Source organism: Polyodon spathula, chromosome 31, assembly GCF_017654505.1.
Source record: "Polyodon spathula isolate WHYD16114869_AA chromosome 31, ASM1765450v1, whole genome shotgun sequence".
NCBI lineage: Eukaryota > Metazoa > Chordata > Actinopteri > Acipenseriformes > Polyodontidae > Polyodon > Polyodon spathula.
The window spans coordinates 5,543,320-5,569,432 of NC_054564.1; the positions used below are offsets into that span (position 1 = coordinate 5,543,320).

The 26,113-nt window shown below is 37.0% G+C and overlaps 1 protein-coding gene across 4 annotated transcripts in view; it reads right to left on the reverse strand.

Moving 5' to 3' along the window:
- Positions 1 to 2,049: 2,049 nt before the first annotated feature.
- LOC121303193 (histone-lysine N-methyltransferase NSD3-like) overlaps positions 2,050 to 26,113 on the reverse strand; it is a 41,833-nt gene continuing 17,769 nt past the window's right edge. For 2 of the 4 annotated variants that reach the window (XM_041233734.1, XM_041233733.1), the window contains exons 3-23: positions 25,852 to 26,011; positions 23,964 to 24,118; positions 23,087 to 23,644; positions 22,095 to 22,215; positions 21,295 to 21,392; positions 20,999 to 21,044; positions 20,190 to 20,320; positions 18,768 to 18,893; positions 18,525 to 18,651; positions 17,415 to 17,612; positions 16,880 to 17,059; positions 13,986 to 14,135; positions 10,847 to 11,003; positions 8,488 to 8,690; positions 8,009 to 8,121; positions 7,494 to 7,763; positions 6,862 to 6,978; positions 6,191 to 6,332; positions 5,735 to 5,841; positions 4,934 to 5,138; positions 2,050 to 4,074 (exon numbers count right to left, since the gene is read on the reverse strand). In XM_041233734.1, coding sequence (XP_041089668.1) covers positions 3,833 to 4,074; positions 4,934 to 5,138; positions 5,735 to 5,841; positions 6,191 to 6,332; positions 6,862 to 6,978; positions 7,494 to 7,763; positions 8,009 to 8,121; positions 8,488 to 8,690; positions 10,847 to 11,003; positions 13,986 to 14,135; positions 16,880 to 17,059; positions 17,415 to 17,612; positions 18,525 to 18,651; positions 18,768 to 18,893; positions 20,190 to 20,320; positions 20,999 to 21,044; positions 21,295 to 21,392; positions 22,095 to 22,215; positions 23,087 to 23,644; positions 23,964 to 24,118; positions 25,852 to 26,011 — 3,606 coding nt within the window. In that variant the 3' untranslated portion in view covers positions 2,050 to 3,832. The remainder of the gene's footprint in view (positions 4,075 to 4,933; positions 5,139 to 5,734; positions 5,842 to 6,190; positions 6,333 to 6,861; positions 6,979 to 7,493; positions 7,764 to 8,008; positions 8,122 to 8,487; positions 8,691 to 10,846; positions 11,004 to 13,985; positions 14,136 to 16,879; positions 17,060 to 17,414; positions 17,613 to 18,524; positions 18,652 to 18,767; positions 18,894 to 20,189; positions 20,321 to 20,998; positions 21,045 to 21,294; positions 21,393 to 22,094; positions 22,216 to 23,086; positions 23,645 to 23,963; positions 24,119 to 25,851; positions 26,012 to 26,113) is intronic. The other 2 variants (XM_041233735.1, XM_041233736.1) reach the window with 2 other exon arrangements.

Below are 26,113 nucleotides of genomic sequence, written 5' to 3' on the forward strand. Positions count from 1 at the left end.
CATGTGCAACTCTTTTGGAACCCTGCTACTTACTCTAACAATGGTAAGGAATCTTCTGTATCATTTCAGACAGGATAAGGCTTAAGAACCACAGTTTATTTAGGAATACAAATATTTAAACTTTACAGTCCAGCTGAAAACCCACTACTGACACACACGACTGAGTAAATAATTTCAAGTGTTTAAAATCGGTAAATTCAAATTGCTTAAGTGTTTTCTGTATTCCTAACATTCCAGGAATTTATTTGTATTTCACAAAAAATCCATGCCACTCCCCCTTCCGAGGCTCTGCACTGCAAAAAAGTTTCAGAACAAAATGGTAGCTTCAGCTTAGTGAATGTACAGCAACGTAAAGAATCACTGTACTGCAGAAACCAGGATAGCATATGTGGCATATATGCATCTGAATACCATGTAGTGTTTTTGTGTTGGATGGTTAATGGTCCTGTGTAACAATATTGCCAAGAACCATTTGCAATAAAACTGAATCATTAAATGTTGGCTAGTGTTAGCTGAATCCCTGAAAAGTTGTGACTTTTGGAAATAAGTAAAAATAAACTTTACAAATTCCAAGAACAAAAACAAACCAAAAAAAATAAATAATAGTCATCAAATGCATAAAGTGCAGACCAACATCATTATTTTTTAAGCATGTATATATTTATACTGGTTGCTTCTCTATCACAAGGTGTAACTGAACTAACAAACCTTCAAGTAGAATTCTAGTCAATTGGATCTTTTCTTGATTTTCACACAGTATTGATTTAAAGTGTAACTTGAAAAGAGACTCAAGGCATTTGCAAAATGAATTATAAATAGATGGAACCTAAAGACAGAAAACAAAGCCATCTTTTATTGCTGCCTTAGAAATATCTGGCTTGGAATACAACATATATTAAAATGTTCCCTCTTTCTGAAATCACTGAAGAAAAGAAAACCATAAAAGCTGATAAAAAAAAAAAAAACCTGACTGTCTCCTAAAATTACACGAATACAAAAACAATACAATTATTTTTGCTGCATAAATAAAACGAAGGTAAAAATAAGGCAAGAAAGAAACAAATTCAAGTAAATACTATGGAACACCTGAAGTCAAAGGCGGCAGAGGTTTTTTTTTTGTAAAAAAAAAAGACAAACATAAAGTGACTGTTTTTGTACCAGTGGTGCAGCCATTGGGTTGCCCAATGTCCGTAGTTTGAAAGACCATAGCCCCAAATCTTTTGGGAGCAGCAGTTTATCTTATTGCCTCTAACCCTTCAAAAACCTTCTTAATAAGCTATACAAAAACTCAGTATACCTAGTTACACTGAGTATAACACTGCAAGACAAGTACCATTAGAGAAGTGGTTCTCAACTTCGCTCCTGGGGACTCCCTGTGGCTGCTGGTTTTCATTCCAACCGAGCTCTCAATTACTGAACTAGGCTCTTAACTGAACTGATAATTTCCTTGCTTAAGACATTTTTTAATTGTTGTCAGCTCTTAAACAGTTGCATAGTTCTAGTTACTTATAAAATGTTATAGCTAACTTGAAATATGCAACATTTAAGAGCTGAAAACAAGTAAAAAGGTCTAATTAAGCAAATTATCAATTCAGTTAAGAGTCTAGTTAAGTAATTGAGAGCTCAGATGGAACAAAAACCAGCAGACAAAAGTGGGTCCTCGGGAAAGGTATGGGAAACACTGCATTGGAGTATTACAATACAAAAAAAAAAAATTATACACACACACACACATCGATTGTAATGTAGGGTTAAAACATTGTTAGTGCAGCCTTGCCTGATGACAATTTAAGGTATACATTAACATTAGCACAGCCACTAAAGCAGGGCTTCTCAAACTCTGTCCTGGGATCCCCCTGTGGCTGCTGGTTCTCATTCCAACCGAGCTCTCAATTACTTAACTAGACCCTTAATTGAACTGATAATTTGCTTAATTAGACCTTTTTACTTGTTTTCAGCTCTTGAACAGTTGCAGTTCATGTTACTTTTAGCTATAACATTTGATAAGTAATTAAGCAAATTATTAGTTCAATTAAGGGTCTAGTTCAGTACTTGACAGCTCGGTTGGAATGAAAACCAGTAGCCACAGGGGGTCCCCAGGACAGAGTTTGAGAAGCCCTGCATTAAAGCAATAAAATCACAGACTACATTTACCCACTTAAAGAAAAATGCTGCTTGTTTCTTCGTCTAGTTTTGTGAAACAAAAATGTAAAAAATAAACTGTAAACAATCAATTCTAATATTTTATACAGTCCCAAATTATTATTATTATTATTATTATTATTATTATAAATTCAATCAGTCAAGGCCTGTAGTAATTTAATTTATTTTCAATACACACACTGTACTGGAAATAAAGTTTTTGCTTAATCTTCAAAACCATTTTACATCAAGGAAACCAAATCAATTAAATGCTTAAAAACATGTTGACATAATGCTCCTTCCGTTGACTGCAAGAAGAAATTTGCTCTATATATGAAACTAAAGCAAAAGGCTCCTTTCACATTTGTTTAACTGGTTTTAAAGATCACTTCAAAGCCAATGCAGAGTTTCAGAATAACCTTTAGGGGTACAAAGAGAGGGGAAACACTATAATGCGATATGTAATTCAGTCTTTCTGTGCTCAATGACAGGTTTTTTTTTTTTTTTTTGTTTGTTTTTTCATTTTAAATAACGGAATACATTCTCTAAATATTTACAGATAAAATCTCTTCAAAACAAGTTCCAATGCTTAAAAAAAAAAAAAAAAGTCCCTAGGAGTCATCTACCAGTATACATGATGCAAATTCTTTAAATTAGTGTTATTTTCAGAGAAAAAAAAAAAGTTACTGAGCTCAGCAAGTGGTGTATAAAAAGGACTGGAAAACCAGCTTAAAATGATATTTAAAAACCATACATGAAAAAGGTTTGAAAATGCAACTCCAAAGGGAACCATTGATAAAACCTAAATACATACTAGTTAAAAATGATCTGTGCAGCAATGTTAGAACCTTAATGTAGCCATGTGTGGTAACTGTGTACAGGCAATACTTTAAGGTCAAATGTGCAACATCAGTGTGTAAAATGCATTATAATACTGACTTGGTGCTGCCAACATAATTGAGGAATGCAGCACTTGGTCACTTTAAAATGAGCCCCCCTCTGCGTATCTAAAAACCAGGCCAGAATGGCTTTCAATTCCTTATAGAAAAACAGATGAGTACTCTAACAAAATACAAGTAATGGCAACAGACACAGCAAATTCAATCTGCTTCTGAAATGTAGTGTTTGTATGTTAATTGCACAAAAATTAAATCTTGAGGTACAGTACATAAAAACATAAATGTAATGTTTTTTTTTTTTGGAGTGACCTACTAACTGGCATATTTCTGCTCAGTTTAATGTCCCAGCATAGAAAGCAAGGCTTTTTAAAAAATGTTATTTTAAATAATAAATTGGCAGAATTAAGAGTCCTCTAGGCAACCACAGCTCACAGTAGGTAAACAATAACTAGGCCGAGACCCGCCAAAGCTCCACCAAGAATAAGTCTTCTGTTTTAAAAAGTGCCAAATAACCAATACAGCTACATTTGGTTGTCTGCTCTGTAAAAAGTACATCACAATGAATTTGCCATGCCGTCTCCATCCACTCATGGAAGTTGTGTAACAGGCTGACGTCTCCACAATCCGTTTCAATGCCCGCTGTAAACTGAGCAGCAATGTCAGCACACGCTTCTCTTTAAAATTGACTTGCTATGGTTGCCTGAACCAAAAAAAAAAAAAAGAAATTTCATTACTTATGCTTTCAAATATTCTGAACAGTTTTGTTTGTTTGTCATTTCCACTGTTAAAGACTATTCCACCAGTTCATCGCTGGGCTCCTGGGGCTCCAGCTTGATTTTGAGCTTGCTGAGGGGCTCGGGAGCAAGAGGGCTTTTGGGGTTGTGGTTGGAGCAGCAGAGAAGGCCGTCGAGGGAAGACGCCAAAAGAGATCCTCTCTCGTGATCCTTGCAGAATGAGCTGGGACAGAACTGGCAGAAGGAAGCAGAGGGGCTCTCACACACGCTGCAGTAATGCCAGGGGCATTCCCACCTCCCTGCATGAAACAGACAGAAATGGATATTACAGGGTTCACCTTACGGTAGCCCTTTTATAGGAAGAATAATGAACAAAATAATATGATAAGCATCACGTTCCGTCTTACAAAATTAAACAAAAGAACTTACATTTAGGTAGCAACTGTATTCCACGATCACTCATCCATAATGTCAAAACAATCAAATACCAGGCTAAACTTTTAAGGAACTAAGTTTATGAAGGCTCTAATCAAAATGTTTGCCTACTACATCAGTCACAAACATCCAGCTGCTCTTTTTTGTGCTGTTACAGGGAACATATCTCCTTAATCCCAAAGAGCCCTTTATTTCCTTCAGGACTACCCAGGTGCCTAGTTTTCTGATTTATGCAAATGGAACTCTGAGTAAAACATATGTAATCCACATTGTGGATTTAAAAAATACACATCCCCTTCAAATCACTGTATGCACAATTTTATCATGTGAAGTTTCTAACTATATATCTATTTTATGCATATATGTTTTGTTTGTTTCTCAAAGTTATGGCAGGGCAGCTCCATAGAGTTCACATAGATGGTTGTAAAATATTAAATAAACTTGTGACTGAAGGGGTTATACAGGGTGAGCTATAAGCCAAAAAGCAGATGCATCAATATTGACTGACCATTTGTTTCAGCTGTACAATACTAGCAGAGGAAGGAATTCAGATAACTTTGATACAGTGAACAGGGTGCGGACGTCTGATTTAACAGAACATCCTAAATCAGCACAACATGTGATAGGCGAGTCCTGACTTATGGGACCACCCAGCATATTGATTTTAGAGGATCTTTATGCCTCAAGCATTGAGTAAATAACACAGTGGATGGAGTAACATACCATATGGAGGCTTGGTCAGGTTAAGGCATAGGAGGTGGTAAGCTTTCGAGCAGTCCTTCTTGTCACACATCACCAGCTCCCCTCCTTCCCCACAGCGGAAACAGAAATACTCGTGCGTCTGCTTGGGATCGGGCTTGATTTTACGCTTCTTTGCTTTCAGCTTGGCGTTCTTCGCTTTCTCCTCTTTTTCTATCACAACCGCACTCTGATAAACAAAACAAACAAAAAAAAAATAATCACTATTAGAGACCTAAAGAAAAAACGGTGACAATAAAGACAAAAGTCAATTTTAAAGTTTTTAAAAAGCAGAGGATATTGTTAACATGCTGGAAATCTTGACCACATTTTTACTGTTTTTTTGCATTGAGGGGTTAATACAAAAAATCACCCTAAAATTTACTTTCTTTTAGAGACACCATAATTTTATTTTTTTGCAGTCCGTTAGTGGCTGGTATGCACTGGCTCAAAAAAAACCCCAAAACCCCCGATATTTTTATCTATTAATATATATATATATATATATATATATATATATATATATATATATATATATATATATATATATATATATATATATATATATATATATATATATATACATACATACACACACACACACACCAGGATTAATATAGATTTAAAAACAGCAGTGGTATTCAGACCCTTAAAACAGACCCCATTATTAGGTCACTGTGTGAATGCTCAATTATACATACCCTGTTGTCTCCCTGAATCCCTTTGTAAGTGAGATGTTGTATGTGCAAATTCATACTGGCTAGTCCATGCAACTCTGTCGCTTACCTTAGGACGCACACCCAAAAATCCACTGCAATTATCAGAACCACAGTGGCATGTAGTCCTTCCGTTCCCCAGACAGTCCAAGTTGTAATTGAATGTTAATTCTGTGTCTAAAAAACACACACACACAAAAATGTCAGTCTAGGTCCTATAGCATGTGTATTTCAGCCCACAAACAGTGATATCTACTGGTGTGAAAAGTCAGGGTTTGCATCAGCCATGGGACTATGAAACAAGTCCATCATGTCAATGCATTTTGCACATCCCCCACCCCACCCCCCCACAGTAGTTAGCAAGACCACCCAGCCTTTATGTAGGGTCTAGGGCTGCAGACACCTTTGTGGAGAGGAGTGTTAGACCAGTGGGACAGGGTTGATAAGACAGTGTTCTTGTGGAGGGTGATAGTGCAAATCAACTGATCCTAAGGACTACTAATTACATGTGGGTCCAATTCCTTACCAGGATCAATGTCACAAAGAGCAAAGAGTCCCACTCTAACATCCCCGTTTACTGTCCATTTCTGCGTCTCACAGTTCGGGTTACAGCTGTGGTTCATAAAACGAGAGTAGTTTCCTTTGGGTCCAGCATCAATAACACGATCCTAAAAAGAGACAATCAATCTCACTCTCACACCTTATGCCATGAGGTGATCTTTTTGCCAACATAAGATGCAAAATAAATTATACCAAAAGCTGTGGAAGACGTTATTACGATTTTAAAAAGCGCTACAAAAGGCAGGACTTATTCAACATTTATTACCATTTGAGAAAAAAACAATACCCACGCTACAGGCATTTCCCTGCACTGAATTATTTCTTAACATATAAAAAGTACCACTTCTCCTCCCAGATGAATTCCAGTATTAGAAAGAAGTGCAATTTAATCCATATCAGACAGGTGATCAACCATAAATCGATGCATTGGCAACACTATTAATTCAGAAGCATGAAACTAAATAAATAAATAAAACTAAATATCATTGCATCTCCATTGATCTCTTAAGTTGTTAGATCACCAAAGCACAGCACCCCGTCTAACGATGATTTAGTTCTTCGGCGGTTCTGATAAGCAGGTATGGCTGCATTATTAAAACAATGATTTAGTACAGATGAAAGCAACCCAATCCATACCTTGGTAAGTGTCAGCATGTAGAAGTTGGTAGCGTGGTTCTCGTGAGCGTGTTTGATACGCTGCCTGCATTCCTCTGAATCAATCAGCTCACCAACGTACTCGCACACAAACTCACCCTGGGAGGGGAAAAAAAAACAACAGAAAACAGTGTTTTGAGAAGGACGGAAGTAGAATGGCACCACCATCATTTGCTACTTAAAAACAGACACACGATAAAAAAAAAAGTTTGTCTGGCCAATCAATACCTATATGCAATCAGACTCTTATGCTTAAAATAGATGATTAATCAAGGTTTTAAAATCCTCTCATATTGGCAACTGTAATTTTATAAAATTGCTGGACCCCCTATTGTTTGATCCTTTGTTTGTATTTTACATATCATTTCACTGAGTTTTTTTTTTAATTGAATCCAATGGTCTAATCAATAAGACCATGTGAACCTATAGAACAGGTACCAGCAATTTACAGCATTGTTTTTGAAATGCTAATTTAAAAAAAAAAAAAAAAGATGGAGGAAAGAAAGATTTTCTTTAGTCCTAAAATAAAATACAACTAAACAGCTAGCTACTCTCAAATGCAACAAAAACTGACTAAGGCCCACATATGGCCATCGTCAGACAATCTTTGTTACCTTTTTGAGTTCAGTTCTGGCTTTGAGCCCCCAGCCCCGGCCCTCAGTCTTGATGACCTCGGTCTCTGGGTAGAGGCGCCGGCTGAAGCGCTGGTTCTGGCACAGCTCCGCGGCGGGGCACACCTGCGGGTGGCACTCATACTGCAGCATTCTGTTCAGACACTGCGAGTCAAGCCCGCACGGGTTCTCATCTGTGGGTTTGCAGTTACACCTTGGTATCTCAGACAGGTCAGCCATGTAGATCTGAACCTTCCCAAATGGCTTGTTGGACTAAGAAAGGACACACGGACACAGATGTTAGCGCACCCCCATACACCTCACTGAATATTTAGGGAAATAAGGATCATGAGGCAATGTTCTACTATCTATGCAGTAAGAAGCAGTTTTGGCAGCATGCTAAATGACATTTTAAATGTAATCCTCCTTGGTACAAGGGATCACATATCTGGAAATATCCTCCACCTCCTGCACAACCTCCTCTCTCTGCAATCGCCCCTCAGTTTGTCAGTACTAACCTTGATGACCTTGTATGGCGGAGGCTTCCTAGAGTTTCTCTCCATTTCCAGCGCTTCCTTGCTTTCTCTTTGTGCCTTTAACTCCTGGAATCTCTTAGCTGCTTCTTCGAGGGCTGGGGATGGGAGAAGAAGGTCAAGCTTTGAAAAACACAAGATGAAGAGCGACTCCTTCACCAAACCCTGACCCGTTTTACACCCGTGGAATTGTGAAATGCTCAAGTTTGCCTATTTTAAAAGATTTAGTTTAGCTGTTTAAGTTATGATATCACTTGTATATGCACATGTTCTATTAAACCATAATACACAAGCAATGTAAGGAAAATGTTGCCGAATAATATATATATTTTATATGGGCGTCTATATTCAAATTAAAATGAAAAAAGCATGAAATACAAAAACAGGTACCATGCCACTAGAAAAAAAAAGGGTTATGTTCTCAAACACATGCTTCCTTTACACTGGAAGACGTCAAATCTCACCTTTTTTGAAAGTCTTGTTAATACTAATTTGGCCATCAGCAAAGCTCTTGTCCCCCTCGACGTAAGGAAACACCCTGCCCTGGTTAATCCAATAGTAATCATGAGATCCAAAGAAGAACACAGGAAAGTCACCAATCTCATGCTTCAGGGTCTGGATATTAAATGGCACTAATCTGGGATTGCAGATTTCCGCAGGCCACCACCTGAACAAATATACAAAAGAAACAGCAGCACATGTATACAGTTAATATGTAGGGTGGGCTGCTCTTATTTGTTGAATTATTATTATTATTTAGCAGATGCTTTTATCCAAAGCGACTTGCAGAAATGAAAATATAAAAATACTAAAATTAAAAATGTTTTAGAAGGAAAAATAAAAGAAAAATGGCAGATGAAAAGACATAGCAGAGATATAAAAGCAAATGAAGAATTATAAAACACTTAAAATACCACAACTAACTAACTAACTAATGAAATAACACAGCCCACAACACAAATACACCCCAGGGAAAACAGCCAGTGTCCTTTCCTGTGTCCATCACGTTTGCTGCTACACCAGCTGGGAAGATGAATCCATAGCAATCCTTAAAATCAGGAGGCAGCAAATACAGGTGTGTGATGGACACAGGTGAAAACACCAAAGTCCAGTGATGTGCAAAACAAAAACTCTTTTTGCCACCTGTTACTACAGCCCCAAAACAGCCAGTGCTCTTTCTCGATGTTCTTATAATCTCACATGGTTCAGAGAGTGGGCAATGCTACATTTACGGCCACAAGTTTTTGCATCACCCTATAGAACAAATTTTGCTTCACCAAGTCGCTTGAAACCTGGTGAATAATGTTACGTTAACACAATGAATTAATTACCGCTTTTCAGTTTCCCATATACTGAACCGTACACTTCTAACATGAAACAATTTAATTAAATTATGGCGACTTTTTTTGGAGTTTCTTTGATTATATGACGTTCAATAAAATATCTAAATTTGGAGAATTTGCTTCTTTAGCCAAACTAAAATTTAATCTACAAGGAAGCAAGCCCAAATCTTGAGATTCCCAATGCAAAGTTGCAGTAACTGACTTCTGACACAAGTTGTAACTCAATTATTATTATTTTTTTTTTGCTTAAACGCTGCCAACACTAGATGGCCACAAGAAAAATGGTCTTGATGTGGCCGTTTAAAGTGGCTTGGACTCAAACTCACCGCAGTGCTATAATGTTAGTGTTATGACATTATACAGATGTAAATGTTTGCTACTAATTATAAACAACCAGAGTTTACAGGCTTATTATTTAGAGTTGTTACACATCCCTGTAAAATAGTAAGACTGCAAGGGCCCCCACACTTCTGTCTTATTCGAAGGTGCCGGGGGAGGTAGGGGTCGTATTTTGGCCCCCTTTTCACCAGGGCTGCTAGAAATGGGTTAGTTTGACCTTTATATGCTTTAACACATTCACTTTACAATAAAAAATGAGCTTTCTGCAGTTTAACATTGTAGCTTACACATCCTCTTACTACCAATCAGACTGCTGTTTCAGCCGTGCGCAGTATGAATGATTGGAGATGTTACCAATCAGACTGCTGTTTCAGTCGTGCGCAGTATGAATGATTGGAGATGTTACCAATCAGACTGCTGTTTCAGCCGTGCGCAGTATGAATGATTGGAGATGTTACCAATCAGACTGCTGTTTCAGCCGTGCGCAGTATGGAAGTAGATGCATCGCGCAGCAAGAGACTGTACATGTGAGTGGGAAGTTTTACTTTCTCCTTGTAGTGAAGTGGATGTTTATAGATCAGGTGATAAAAACAGCTATGAAAAAAAATGGTATTTTTTTTTTCTTAAATATGTACTTGTATATATAACTAACAATTACAGTGACGATCAGAGTAACTTAATACACTATGTTAGCTCCATTCTGGAATAAAACAAGCAATATTATGGATTTTATGTTCAACAATGGCAATTATGGGTTTATTCATTTATATTCCATTTAACTCCCAGGGCCAAGTCTAGTTTTTATTTTATCTTGGTAGTGCTACCAGTCAATTGTGTCTTGATTAACACATCCACGACATGAACAGCTGTAAAAACCTACTGGCAAATCAGCATAACAAAATGAAGTCCAGATTTAAGTTGTTTGATTTATGAGAAAGAAAAAAAATAAGTTAAATTCATGAAAATGCTCAATGCTGAAATCATTTAAATCTAATTATAACACACAGTGCACCTTACTGCCCACGTAAAGCTGTAATTCTATGAAGATAATTCTATGGTTGATGTATCACAAAAACCACCTTGAAGGAATTACAGCCTTATCATGTACAGTTATTTCTTATGTGAAGTTGTTGTACCTCACCTGTAGTTGCCTAGTTTGACCCAAACAATCTGCTTGTAATGAGGCTTCTTCCCTATAGTGCATTCATTACAGAACCAGATTCCATCAGGCATCTCTATACTTAAACACTCTGGGTGGAACGAAGCAGGGCAGGACTCACAGCACAGCAATCTTCCGCCTTCACACAGAGAAAGAAAGACGTTTCAATGGGGAAGTTACAAGAAGAAACAATGCATAGAAGTTAGCAAAATATTTTCTTATTAACAACAAAACAAACAAAAAAACAAAAAACACACACAATTGATTTTGTGCAGAAACATGACAATGCACAACAATTGCAAATAAATATCATTCTTTGATATCAAAGCATGTAATATTGCAGTTTTATACTGTCAACTGATCAACCTGCACTGTGTTGGTCAGGTGGCAAACTAAATATTTTATGAATATGCTTTATGACTATTCTGCAGCAGTCACTAAACAATATTTTAATGCCATAGATGCCCAGAGTTTAAAAAACAGATTGTATTGTATTGTATTTTTTGTATTTTTTTTTTTTTTTTGAGGAGCCAAATTGCAATTAAGATTTATGGACACCTTTATTCTAATATGTCACAATTTTCAAGCATTAGGAGTAAGGCTGTATTTTTTTTCACGGTTATCACAGATTTCCAAATTTCCGGGAAATGTAGCCACTGTCGTGTAATATGTGGTTCCCAGTAAAAATTCCCATTTCTGATAGAACAGTGTAAATAAACATATTTATCACTTAAATAAATACAGCAAGCATTTGCCTTACTGACACACTACATGTTACACTGCATTTGGGAACCTAGCAGCCAGTTTATTTTGCTTCTGGTATATGACTGAACACATTACATAGAGCTGCACAATTTCTTTATAAAGGTCTAAAATGAAAAAGACACCAGCTGCATCAAATACCAGACACATTTCTGCTAAAGATTGCTCTACCCAGTACAAGAAGAAAACATTTCAGTGTCAATTGTTATTTTTCCATTTATGTTTTTATTTTTATTTTTTAAATTCACTGATGATGAAAATGTAATGTCTTTAAAAAGGTGGACAAACAAAATATTAAACAATTTCGCATTAACTGTTTGTCAGGTAAGCATTTAAATATTTGTAAGAACACTTGTCATATAATAGCTCTAGAGAAACCAATCAATTTTGAAAGAGAATTTATTTTCTGTGCTTTCATAAATATGCTTAATCACGAAATAGGCTACCTATTTTCAGTATGTGAAATGATGGAAAATAAGCAACTTTTACCGTGAAAAATAATACAGCCCTACTTATGAGCTTAGTTTAAGATGACAATTCAGTTGAACTTGCAATAAAACAGCTCTCAAAACACAAAATGTTGAAGATGCTGTATATGTAGAATGCACTTAAAGGCAGAATGTATAAAGTACAGTTTGTTTTTATTGAATTTTGGGTGGTGGTGGCTTGGCCACCTGCACACTTTGTAACTGATACTGTGAACAGGTTTTTTCTCTCTCTGCTCCTTTTCTTGGTACTTTGTGTAATGAAACTTTACTCACAGTCTGGAAGTTACAAAAAAAGCAATCTTAAAATGTAGAAATTTCAACAGGAATAGAATTCCACGCATTTTTTTTTTTTTTTTTTTTTTTTTTATTAAAAAAAGTAATTGAGGCATTCATCTTTAAATGCAATCTGGATTTGAAAGGTGATCGACGACAGAACCTGTCTTAAGCTGGCTAGTAAAGTCAGATCTCCAAGATTTATACTACTGAACATCAGCCATGAGATCTGACAGATCTGCATTAGTAAAAAGTTACTTATCTGCATTTTTATCCAATACAACAAATTTAATTAACACCACATTTTGTTAAAATAAGTGTCTATATTTCCTCAGAAATTAGTATTAGATTAAGCATATAGATATTTGGAATTAAATTTACCATTTAAAATAAAATGATAAACAGTATTAAGAGGTAACATTTTGTAAATTTTAAGATAACATTTCTATTACATGTATACTGTGTTTCAGTATATATGACATACAACATAATACAGTCCCATTTCAAGGATGAATACATTATGCTTTTTAATTTAGAGGAAATAGAGACCCGGTCTTTAAAACACTGAAAAACAAAAAGCACGCTGGTACATTAAGCAAAATAAATTGAATACATCACATCAATCAACTCATAATTGGATTAAGCGCTAAGCAGAACAGTTCACTTTTGCAGCAAGCGCATTTTGCTTTAAGCCAAGCAAATTCAGGGCTCAAAATAACCTGGTACTTAGTTCAGTTTAACACACACACAATCACGTCTCTCTTTATAAATTTTCAGAAAGCATCATCCCAGCACTGAAAGAGTTAACTACCCTCAAACCAATTCTTAGTTAAAACAAGGACTAAGCATCTTGTTACTCACAGTCATTAGCTCAGATTGCATTTATTTTCCAATGACAATGGTCAAATTGCTACAAATTGAGATATTATTAGGTAAAATGTAGCTGATTTTATGAAATTATTTTTTCCATATTTTAAAATCATGCATTCTGATCAATATTACATTTTCCAATAGATGTGCAAATATCTGTTGAGGATATTAAACAAAAATATTTTTCCTGAAGAAAATCCACTCCACTTATCAAGACGACAGCTATCATAGTGGGAGCATCCACATGCAACTCAAGGTAACAAAAGCGCTACAGCAGAAGTGCATTATTGAGGCTTAAGTACAGACTAATGCAGGATTTAAACATTAAAATACACACGGCAAGACATACATGCATTGAAACACCCATTCCTAATACAACTGGAAAATCAACTTCCACCCAATGCTACGTTTACTTTGTGAGAACAACAAATGCCACCACCAGCATAATACAGCCACCGCAAAACTCTGTTCAGCATCTTATACTAGATTCAAAACCACTATCTGCAAACCAGCTTGTGCCTCGCAAAATCACCACCAGGCTTTCTTCTTCCACGTGAAACGGTTATTTTAAGCCCCTTTTTTATTTAGCAGATTATAAAATTGCAGATTTAATTGTTGAAACAACAAAAGCAACAGATTTGCTAGCCATTCCACAAGTGGAAAGAGAAGCACAGACACACACGCACACACACACACACACACAAATAACAAAGAAACTGTTTGGTTACCTTTCCCACAATTCTTTTTGGTAGCTGACGAAGAGGAAGGAATCATAGGTAATTTCATCAACTCAGCACGATTTGACTCAGTCAGAAGGTAGTGCGACTTATAGGCATAAGAACTTAATATGTGGTCAGAATGGTCCTGCACTAATAGTCCTATATATAAAACAAACAGGGAAAAATGATGAGTTGCAATGAAACTACCCATGATTCCAGAAAACAAAAAAAAAGACAAAACTATTAACATGTGTAAACGTGAGGGAAAAAAAAAACAACGGGAACTGACAGTACTCTGAAAGGAACAGATAACTCAAAAAAGTACAGTAAACCAGTTGTATTTGGGTTTAGAAATCAAAATGGAAAGAAGTGAGTTTCATTAAATTAGCTGGGGATTTAAAAGTCACACACTCCAGTAAAAACACCTCCTAATAAAGAAAGAAAAAGTGGTCCACTTTCAGAAAGCCTAACAATTGTCAATCATTTAAATAACTAGATCATTATTTTTAATTTCTTACTGCAATGTCTTCCTGCAGTCGGTTTTAGCATTATCGCACATTTTCATTTGAATATATTTTAAGACAGTTTCTCAAACAGTAATCAGCATTACAGAACACACAGCTTTAAAGAGCAAGTAACTTCTGTGTGCTACTGTATGCATCCATTGTGATTTAGATTCACATATTAAATTGGGGGTGTTAATTGTTTAGGTCGCACTTCAGTCAATATACTGTATTTGGTGTGGCAGTAAAACCACTTTGGGAATTACACTTGTATGCTTGTGGACAATTTACCCTCCAAGTATTACAAGGAAAGAGAAAAGCAAAACTTTGGGACAACTGTCCTATGCAAGACATCATCAAATGTTACTTACAGATTAGGATACCCCTTCATTTAAAAACACTCCCTAGCACTTGAACAGAAGCATTTATGTCTAGTTTTATAATGTTGTTTTGGTACTACAGGATTAGGACAGTAGGCATTCACGAGTTTGTTAAATTTGGGGAACAGGTCAATAAAAAGCGTTTTGCAGCACATAGACAAACCTCATTAGTAAGAAACAAAAATGTAAATATGTACTCAGCACTTTGAAAATACAAATAAGGCTTTCTATAATTATTTGTAATAACGTTATATTTGACTGGACAGACACACAGAAAAGCACATAGCATTAAAGCATCTGAACAAATCAGTTTTATAATGGTCTAAAAATAACAACCTTAATATGTATGGAGGAGGCCAAATTCTCTATTTAAAGGCTTAAGCCATGAAGATGATTTTGTATTACTTGATTTATTCTCTTTCTTTTTTAAACAGAATATTTTGAATTTCATTATGCACAGAATCACTGCATTGCACTAAGGTTACTATCAGCATTCAGGACACGTGTCTGCGATACATTTTCTACTGCAAAATAAAATGTAAATATTTTTTTAAACACAGATTTAGTAGTCATTCTGATCTGAAGGTTTGGGAAGCTTGTAACATAACATGAAATCCAATACGAGAGAGTGAAGAGTCGCAGTTGCTAACTCTGTGCTGAATCGTACAATGCTGTGCACTGTGCATTTGCAATTACACCAAAAGCAGGCATCTCCATTTGCTTTCCGTTTGTAAATGCTACAGTTTAATTCTCGCTTTGTTACCATAACGGCAACATTAACTTCACACAAATGAATAGTGCTGTTGTGCTTCCCAGTTAATGCAGACGTAATGATGCAATTTGCAGTTTGCTGCAATAAATGCAAACCCATCATGAAGGATCACTACAATGCACATTGTGGTCAGAGCTGCAAGACATGCATCATATTTCACCACACTGTGCACTAACAAACCACAAGGTTTTGAAACTCTTGTTAAGGGAGTTTATTTCCAGTAAGACATCAGGAAAAGCACAAGATATTTTCAGACACATTCTGTAGGGGTCTATATAAAAAGGTGGTAGATGTAAACACTGCCACTGCTTAAATCATTAATCTAGAGTATATTCTTAAATTAAGTAAAATGTGGCTGTGTTTAGATCCAAAACTATTTAAAATAATTTACGTATACCCTCAGTGTAAATGTCAGATAACTGACACAGACTTATTTCTCTCATTCAATAAAGCATTGTACAAGAGGCAAGGAAAGGCTAAAGAAATGGTTTCCTATCCCGTTTTTGAACTTGTTAACATTTACAGACTGATGCTATACATCATAACATTTTACATCATGCTGGATGAAGCGACCTACATCTACGGAACTAAAACTGCAAAATTCAACTTACTAAGCTTTTATGAAAGAATTTCAAATTGTAAAACAAGAAATAAATAACCTAGGTTCCCATTTAAAAGGGGTAATCGACAGTAACAGGCTTTGAAACACATTCCTATCTAGCTTAACAGTCTCATCCAAAATTGTTTTGCTCTGCATCTTTTTTCTATGCTTTATTTGAAAGTTGAATCCAGTAAGGCTCATCTACCTTGCTATAACACTAAGGTTGATATTGGTACAATTACCTCTCTGCATTCACTTTTCTGTGTAACAGGTATTTTTTTTGTTTAACACATTAACTCCTATTTGCAGCCTGGAAGGCTCAGGTGGCGTCTTAATGCCTGTAACACTAGAAAGCGAACACCATTAAAACCTGCAAATAAAGTCTGGACAACAAAAGCAGCAGCTGCAAAACAATAATGGACTCATGAGAATGAAACAAAAACATCTTGGAGAGTGCATAGGGTTACTTTTGTTGCTTAGAAGGAGCAAGCAAAAAAACAGCGCACAAATCAAAGAGCTTCTCCACCGTTCCTCAAGCTTACTGCATGAGCAACAGCGGCACAGCATGAACTGAAGGGGAAGCCTCTCAAAGGATTTCCAATAAACCTACAATATGGCAGATAGTAAAATCCAAGACTCAAGCTTACCTCTGGCACAGACGAAACACCAGCCTACGTTTACAGGAGAGGATATGTGTGCATTCTTTTTGGAGCTCGAATGGTTGCTACATACAATAATGTGCGGGGTGATGACCACACTGCCAGCAGCAATGCAGCCATCTCCTGTATGATAGGCAATGGGGCACCGGATACACCTCATCATGCGACCTGGAGGGGGCGCAAGAGGAATTTAAACTTCAGGCAGTAAATGGGAGAATTAAATAAAAACACAAAAATAAGCACAAAAAGGTTAACTGCATCACTCAAAATGTTTAAAAGAATGCATTTCCTTGGGGGAGGATTAAAAAAACTATGAAAAAAATAACTAGTTGATTTATTGAGCCCTTTATTAACAGCACTAAAGATACAATTGTGGAATGTTTGCAATAGAGCATGCAATTAAATTTATAGCTGTATTAGGGGTTGCTGCTATATAGATAATTAGAAGTACAGTCCAATATTCTTTTCACCAAAATAACGTACTTGAGCACTTGAGTCCGGTCATCAGAATAAACTCCATTACCTTTAGTTGCTTTGTGCAGGTCTCGTTCTAAAGAGCAGGTGGAGCAGCTGTGCTGTGGACAGCGGAACCCCTTGGACTCGAAGATGGACACAGAGTGTTTGCGGACGCAGGCCTCGTGGTAGAACCGACCACAGCCATTTACTGAGCAGCGCTTCACGTCGGCACCTGACACTTTACAAGAGAAGCATGTGTGAGCACCTGGGGAAAAAATAAATAAATAAAAAGTGAACATCACTCTGTATAGCTTTATAAATCATTTGTAATCAATTTTTATTCCAACCAACCCCTAAAAGGTTAATTATTAAGTTCCACATATAAACATGGTTTCCATTCCATATTCCCTTAAGTCACTGCAAGCAGAATTGTACCTTGTTAAAAAGTCCTATCTATGCTATATTGCACAGTGCATATACCAGAATTCACAGAACGACTTCATGCACCCTATAGAGTTCATATAAACAAAAGGGACACACCGAACCTAAGTTTTCTGGATTCGGACGAATATTGAATCCATTTCAAAAGATTTGGCCGAATACCGAAATGAATACTACAAAAACTGTCAAGAAAACTGAAGGAAAAACAGACTGGCAGCTACTAAAAAGGGATGCACACAATCTATTGTTTTGAGCCTTTTAGTTCATAGTATTTTTATTACAGAATGGACATATATCCCTGAACATATAGAAATTCTACACAGGCACAGAAGTGTAAGCACACTATTGTGAGGACTCAGTGTCCAGCCCAGTTAACCATAATGGCAGCTGCTAAATATTTGTTGTTTATCTCAGACAGTTCTACAGATAGTTCCATTACTGAGGCAGTGATATGCTACATTAAATAAGCTGTCAACAGTGTTGTCCACACAGACTTTATTGGGTTTCGAAATGTGGGAAAGGCAGATGCAGAAACCAATGTATCTGGGAATGAGCATTAATATTCATTATATCTTTTTTTTTATTACAATAACAAAAATCTAAATTTATAAGTGTTCATTTTTTAGTAAAAAAAACGTAAGCACTAGTTCTGTATATATTTCAGAGATCCATTTTAATGTCATGTCTTATTTTCTCTCTCCAGAGATTTTGTGCAGCGTGCAGAGATAATCTTTACCTTTTTTACATTCCATGCATGTAAATTTCCCTTCAGACAATGTACTGAGTCCCAAGCACTCCAAATGGAACAGTCTGCAGCAATCTCCTTCACATGAAATAAGGGAGTCACCAAAGACTTCACAGATCTGACAGAGAGAAAAAAAAAAAAGGAAACGTTTAGAAATACAAAACTGGCTCGCTTGGAACAGCTGAAAACAAGCACCACTTTTTTCTATTTTATTTGTTTCGAAATTGGTCTCACCTGACAGACAGTATCCTTTCTGGAAGTGCTTGTTCCCTGTCTTGATAAACTGGAGTCCACAGACTGGGCATCAGAGGCATCTGCATCAGCAGCGGCAGGGCTATCAGACCGCTTCCCAAATCCAACCTATAATAAAGCATTCAAAAATAAAATGAACAGTATTGAAAATGCATTTAAAAAAGCAAGCTGTGAAATGACTTTGCAATTGATCTCTGAATAGATGGCAAGTAGTGAATAGTGTAAATGCTTAACCATTTGCGGTCCTATTTATTTTCTTATTTATTTATTTAATTTATATAGCGCCTTTCACACCAGAGTATCACAGGGCACTGTACACAAATGCATAAAAATACAATACAAAAAATACAAATAATAAAAAAATAATCATTTAAAACCACTAAGACAAAAATGTCATTTTATAAAAATGTCTTAAGTTTAGACTTAAAAATACCCACAGACCCAGCATCTAACACATGGAGGTAGTGCATTCCACAGTTTAGGGGCTCTAAAAGAAAAAGCCCTCCCTCACGTATTGATTTTATTGACCCTGGGAACACCGAGCAGCCCCGCTTCCTGTGATCTAAGAGTGCGTATGGGAGATACATGGTCAGTAGCTCCTGCAAATAGCTAGGTGCTGCTCCATTCAAGGCTTTATACGTCCGACATCAAAAAGATGTCAAGCACACGTCTCTATTGTTTTTCTCCGGAAAAAGCAGAGAAAACCTTTCAATGGTCGAAAAAAGGGGCAGATCTGAGCAATACACATAGCCCTTGCACCACAGACATAACACGGACATAACATAAGAAGACAGCTGCTTCTGCATCCAGTGTCCAAACAATATCACAGACATTTGCAGAGTTTTTTGAAATGTTATAGTAATAAAATAAATGACTTGGATCGCATTATTGAGGAGTTTGGTGATAAAACGAGTGATCAGGAGACGATTTATCAGTATGCATGACTAGGAAGCGGTATGTGAAAAATACAGCAAACAAGGGCTGGGGGTTGGCCTGGAGATGCAGTACTGAGTGTCCTTTTGATATGCAGTGCCTTTTAAACCTGTTTTACTGTGACAAATTGGACCCAACTTGCCTGACAAACATTGAATGGACCACTAAGGGTTAATACGGTCAGCAATTGATTAAACAGCGGTCAAATACAGAGAATTAAGGTGTAAAGCAGAGTGACAAGAAAGTTTAGAACTTAGAGCTGCACGAAACAATTAATAAAATTGGTCAATTAATCTATTGATCACTGCTTAGGTATTTGTATCTACTGTTCTATTCAAGAGAAACAAAACCCAGTGCAATAAAATTCTACTTTAACTATTAATATATACAAATAAAGAGATTTAACTGAACAATGAAAAGCTCCATTCTAGAATTGAAAAGACTCAACACCACCCTCAGTTGCTCACCCACCTGTGAGTCATTTAGTCCTCTTGAATCAGAGTCAGACGTGTCTCTGTACTGAGAGCTAGCCATTTCCACATCGGTAGAAGCCCGACTTCGTTTCTTTAGAGGTTTGCAAGAATCTGAAATCTCACTAGCACCTAAAACAATAATCAAGCAAAGAAGATCTGTAAAATCAGTCAATGGTGCTTTCTCCATGCACAAGAAATCTCTACTCTTAGCTTCCAGAGCTCCTGTTATACATAACAGGCTGGAATTTGTTGAAGCACTATTACATTTTGCTTACCTGAAAAGGGACAGATGCTAAACTGAATGTAACAAATAGCCAGCTGGTAATGGCTTTACTAAGTCTGTTGAATAAACTCCAACAAAATTACTCCAAATGAATAACTTAATTTTATTCTCTGAATCAGTTATGTAGAAAATAAATTATGACTGACGATAAATACTGGAAGATCTTTATTTAAAACAATGAAACACTTATTGGATAATGTGTAAACGTTTAAACCTATTATTTTAAACAAGATACACAAACACTTATATATATTACGCACAAGCAGAATTCTTAAGATTTGTGTGACCTTGTCCCATCAAATTTGAATCTACATTTTTAAAAAGTTACTGGTATTGTAAAAAGTTACTGGTATTGTCATTTCCATACCATCTCTGCTTCTCTAGTCACATGGCCCTGCAGCGATTTACGATTTACAAAGGGAATCAACATTGGTCTCCAAATTCAGATTTTCAAGGTTAAACCTCATCTCAGTGAAGCAAACCCCAACAGCTGCCCATTAAATATAAAAAAATACACAAAATACCTTTTTGTGATCCAGTTTTCACTGTTGTCTGGGGGACTGTTTCTGCCTACAAGGAAAATGTAGAATTAGTAAAGTAATAAAAAAAATAAAACACAGTTAAGTATCTATTTTTATGTTGGATAATTTTTGCTACTTTAATAACGGTGCTCAAGTAATTTGCAAATTATATAAAATTAAAAGACAATATACAGTACGGTACATACATTCTACTCTGAAATGCACATCACAGCTCAGTTAAAAGGGATTTAAAAAGTAAAGTATGGATTGACAGTAGTACAAGTTGATATGTGATTCACCTCTTTTTTCACCTTTTTCTTTGGCACTGGCTCTGTAGATTTTTCTGACTCTGAGCGACTTCGCACTGATCTCCTCTGTGATTTCCTTTCTAAGGAACCTGGAGGCACATTAGAAATTACTCCAGTCAGCTACATCTCATTAATGTCCATTCAAATCAAACCAGGGATTCAAGCTGCTCCCGAGGACACTGACTTGAAGATATATATCTAGTTAATCTTGCATTTATGCCCTTCTCAAATAAAAGCACCATGCTGACTGAGGGACGATATGTGGTTGTTCTGGGGATATTCTAGCCACCACATTACAGGTGTCAGTACCGTGAACCAATAAATCAACATGACCTACAACATGTAGAATGGCAGCATAACAAAACCCATGCAGTTTCATCAAAACCAGACAAGTACTTCCCATGACATGGCCTTCAAAAGTCCGCCAATCACGTAAAAGTGTTTAAAAGAAGGCAGCATGGTTTTATTAAATCTGGACAAGCAGTTATATAAACATTACGTTTATAGTAAAATGAAAAAGTAAAAAAAGCGAAATGGCGGTGCCTGAATTAAGGCCACCGCACACTACATTGACCCGATAAGTCGCGTCGGTTTTGTGTGTGGCTGAAACCGACACTGACAAAGCATGATACAGATGGATTTTGCTCGTCGGCGGGTTTTCAAGTTTGACGTGTTATAGATAAACATTCGCAGTCTTCAGAGACTCAGATGGAATTGTGGTGGATTTTTTGGAGCAAGAAAAAACTAAAATATATACATTTAAAAGGTTTCAAGAATGGAAAAGGGATTACCTGGCAGTGCTTCTGTAATTGCAGGATGTTGTACTGTTGCTTGGTCGCCCCTTCTGCCTGTGGGTGAAATTACAGGCTTTTCTTGTTCCTTCAAACTCGTCTCGGGTTTATGACTTGCTCCCTATACAAGGTGTAAAATGATGCTTTAAAAGCTGGCACTGTGGCTGAGCAACACGCTGTTCACCAATTCATTATATATCCCACAGATTGTCTCAAGTCACTCAGGTTTCAAGGAGAGGACTCATTATCCAACAATAGATGCCTTCAAAGTAATGGGTAATAGAATACTGAAATCTTGCATGAAAAACACATCAATACATTTTTTTTGTTTATCTTTTTTGCAGTTTATAATAGCCTCTGTAGCATACCTGTAATCTGGTAATTTCTGTTAAGTGCCCCTGCGCTCATTGTAAAAAGTTAATTATTGTGGTCAATTATCTATGGCATCGACTGGATTTAACGGCTTAATACTACAAGTATTTCGTGCATGATCTTTTACCACGTACAAAAGTCTTGTGCTACATGATGCCACAAACAGATGTGCGTTCAGCACAGATGCAAAGAGAAACACGTTCTAAAACTATATTATGAATACAAAACTGTAGAAAATATCTACAGGGCAAACTTTCCAGCACACCTACTGCTACATCCTAACTGGTGTCAATATTTAAATCTTAAAAGTGGCTAACTAGAAAAAAACAAAAAAAACAGGCAACTTCAAAGATAACAAACTGGACATGCAATGTACAATAAACTAATGGCTTGACTGAAATTCCTAGGAAACACAACCAAGAAAGGAAAATAAGACTCACTGCACAGCATTTCTAATTGAACTACGACCACATTCAGTTACGTGTGAGCTTATATTAAACAAAACAGTGAGGCGAAATACTCATGAATGGAACAACGACAACGTAATGGGAGTCTACTTTTTTTGCAACCCCTTCCAAAATTAAAAAGAAAGAAAAAAGAAAAACAAAGTATTTCGTTACCCTTAGAGAACATACCATCTGGTCCGCAAATGTTCCTTCCCTTTTATCTTCAGGGGTCGCTGGAATCAGAGAAGAGTGCAGTTCATAGTTCAGCACATCCTGGTTGAGTTTCTTCAGTATTACCGAAGCAGGCAGCAGTTTCCTGGCTGCAGCAGTTTTCCATGGCGTTTTCACAGCAGGTGGGGGCGGTGGAGGGGGTGGGGGCTCTTCCACACTGCTAGTGCTGCACTGCCGCCTTGGCCTCTGCCTCCTCCCCTCGGAGCTAGGCAGTCTGGAGGGGGTCTTGGCTGGGGCAGCAGAAGCAGCAGTAGCTTGACGGGGTGATTCAGACCGCGGGCTCATCACAGTCTGAGATCTACGAGCTCTCCTATTGTCAGCCTTGGCTGCGCTACCAGTCTTTTCCGTCTTGGGCGGCGGCGACGTTTCTGGCTGTTTGTCCACATAAATAAAAGTGTAGTTGTCTATCCTCTCCTCCCTGGTCATTTGGAGTGCGTCCTCTGCGTGGCCAATACCCACTTCCCACTGAGCGCGTTCTCTCTGCGGGACTGGTTTGAGGAGCTAGGAGGGAGAAAGCTTAATGAGTCTAAGTACAAAATCCTTCATAGAACTGTATATCACAAGGAGTCAAAGAGATCTTTGTTTTACACTTTTTTAAAACCATTTATGAAGTTTACAAAGCATGTGTTTTAAATAAAATAGTGTCGTTGATACAGCACAGCCTATACTTGTGTAACCCAATTTATAGGCCTACCAGAAGTGCTTAAATACCAAAAAAGAATACAAAGAAAGCCATATTCAAAAATCAGAAAAATACCCAATGCTATTTTAGTCTTTTTTAATTTTAGTAATATCCCAATCTCCAATAATGGAAAAATACCTTCTGCCTTTCAGCGTGATTGGAGGCTTGCCTGAGTGTTTCTGCCTGCAAGTGTTCAAACTCATGCTGCCCCTGATACACAAGCACTCTCTTCTCGTGGATCCATGCTCTTTCGGGCACGCTGCCAAAAAACTGTACGTGGTATTCCCGGTGACCTGCCAGGGAGAAAGGCTTGTTAATTCTAGCCTATAAATGGGCGATTCAGAAAGAATGCATCATATTAAAAAAAAAAAAAAAAGGACTGGTGTAATTCTTTGATTCCAGTTAGCTAGGACATTGTCAAGACTGTTGATGTGATATTTGCATATCCTGTCCTAAATCTGTAACTCACAGATGTTCCTGGGTTACACTTGCCATTAGGGTTGAGGCAATGCATCAATTTATCGATTGTCAAGCCTGTGCATCGTTTTTGTGTAAAGGGTTTAAGCAAAGAAAATGTTTTATTTTTCATTAAATTTGTAATCTGTCATTAGTTTTTTGCATTAAGTGAAGTGTTTCTCTGCTCCTCTCAGGTCTGACTCACTGAATCTGCAAGGGATTCAGCTCACCTTCTCCCCCCTGCGAGTGTTTACTGATGAGATGGCATCCGTTCAGGAGTCCTCAAAGTAACAGAGCAAGTTAAGAGGATATTGCTAGAATTACAAACACTGTATCGACCAAGCTACAAATACAACGCCTTGACATTTATTTTCTAAAGCAAGACGGCAAGAAAGTAATGCTTGGGATACTCCGGTAACACAGCTAATCTGCACGACCATTTGACGAGATGGGACCCTACAAAATTTCAAACAAAATCTGCATTTATTCATCTGAACTATCCCGGAGTAAAACAACTAAGATCCTTCCAAAAGTTGTATCTTTGGTCAGAAGTAAGCATCCTGGCAAAGTCAGTCCCTAGTGAGCAGGCATTCAGCAACGCTGGGCAGACTGTAAGCAAGTGCCAGTCATCGATTAAATTAAGAGAAATGTGGACACTATGATGTTCCTTAACACAATTAAAATATAACACTCTTGTTACTAATCTGCTGTGGACAGTGATAACGTTTTTTTTTTTTTTTTTCCCTCTCTCTTGATTTGGTTGTTACTCTGACTTATGGATTTAAACAACTTTTTTTATTTGATTTTTGGATTTTACTTTAACTCCCAACTGGTACAAATCAACACAAACAAGTAATAAAAAAAATGATATTTTATATAAAATATCATTTTTTTATTACCTTATTCGTGTTGATTTGTACCAGTTGGGAGTTAAAGCAAAATCCAAAAATCAAATAAAAAATATAAATTACTATCTGCATAAACAGATGTAATCAATGTAACATGCCTAATAGTTTTGCAAGCATTACTAGCAATGTTACACAGTAATCCACAGCTCCATGTGTATTACTGCATGTTTTTTTTCTTAACCTTTCATAACATCGATAAAATAAATGAATGGAGAACCACATATCAGTAGTGAAAAATTAGGCTTCGCCCCAGCTTTACCTGCCATAACACTGTCCATGGATTGAGGTAGGTCCGCTATGGGCAGCCAGGACGATTTGACATGACAGCGACTCAGTAAGGCGTTTACCTATCTAAACACTACTGTAACAGATTTCATTGAAGAATGTCACACACCCAATTACTATATACTGAATGCTATAACGTTGTGAGTCATGAAGTCCTCTTTGTACTTCAAACATAAATCTAGACTTGAAAAGGCTTCATGCTTATTATCAGGATTCCAAGGCTGCTTACATATTAAATAACAAAAACGGCAGAGGTCAATTTAAACATACGATGGGCATTTGCAGTACCTCCCAACGAAGACGATTTTCAGGGCTTCAGCTTTCTAGGCATGACTGAGCACAGTCTGAGAAATAAAAAGGGCACACAAATAGCATACCTCGTGTGTTTATCCTGGTATGAACCTCCTTCTGGGGATCGCAAGACACCATACAAGGCCACCAGGGATACGTTCCAACCTTAGACCAGACCAAATCTCCAACCTGGTGGTCCAGACAAGTACCAACGCCTGCTCTACCTGTAGGAAAGTGCTTCTGAACCTGAGGACAAACACACAAACGTGGAATCAGCTGCAAAAACTGGAATACAAAGCTCCCTCTATTTCCACTATCTGATTCACCACATCAAAAAAACATTAAGTA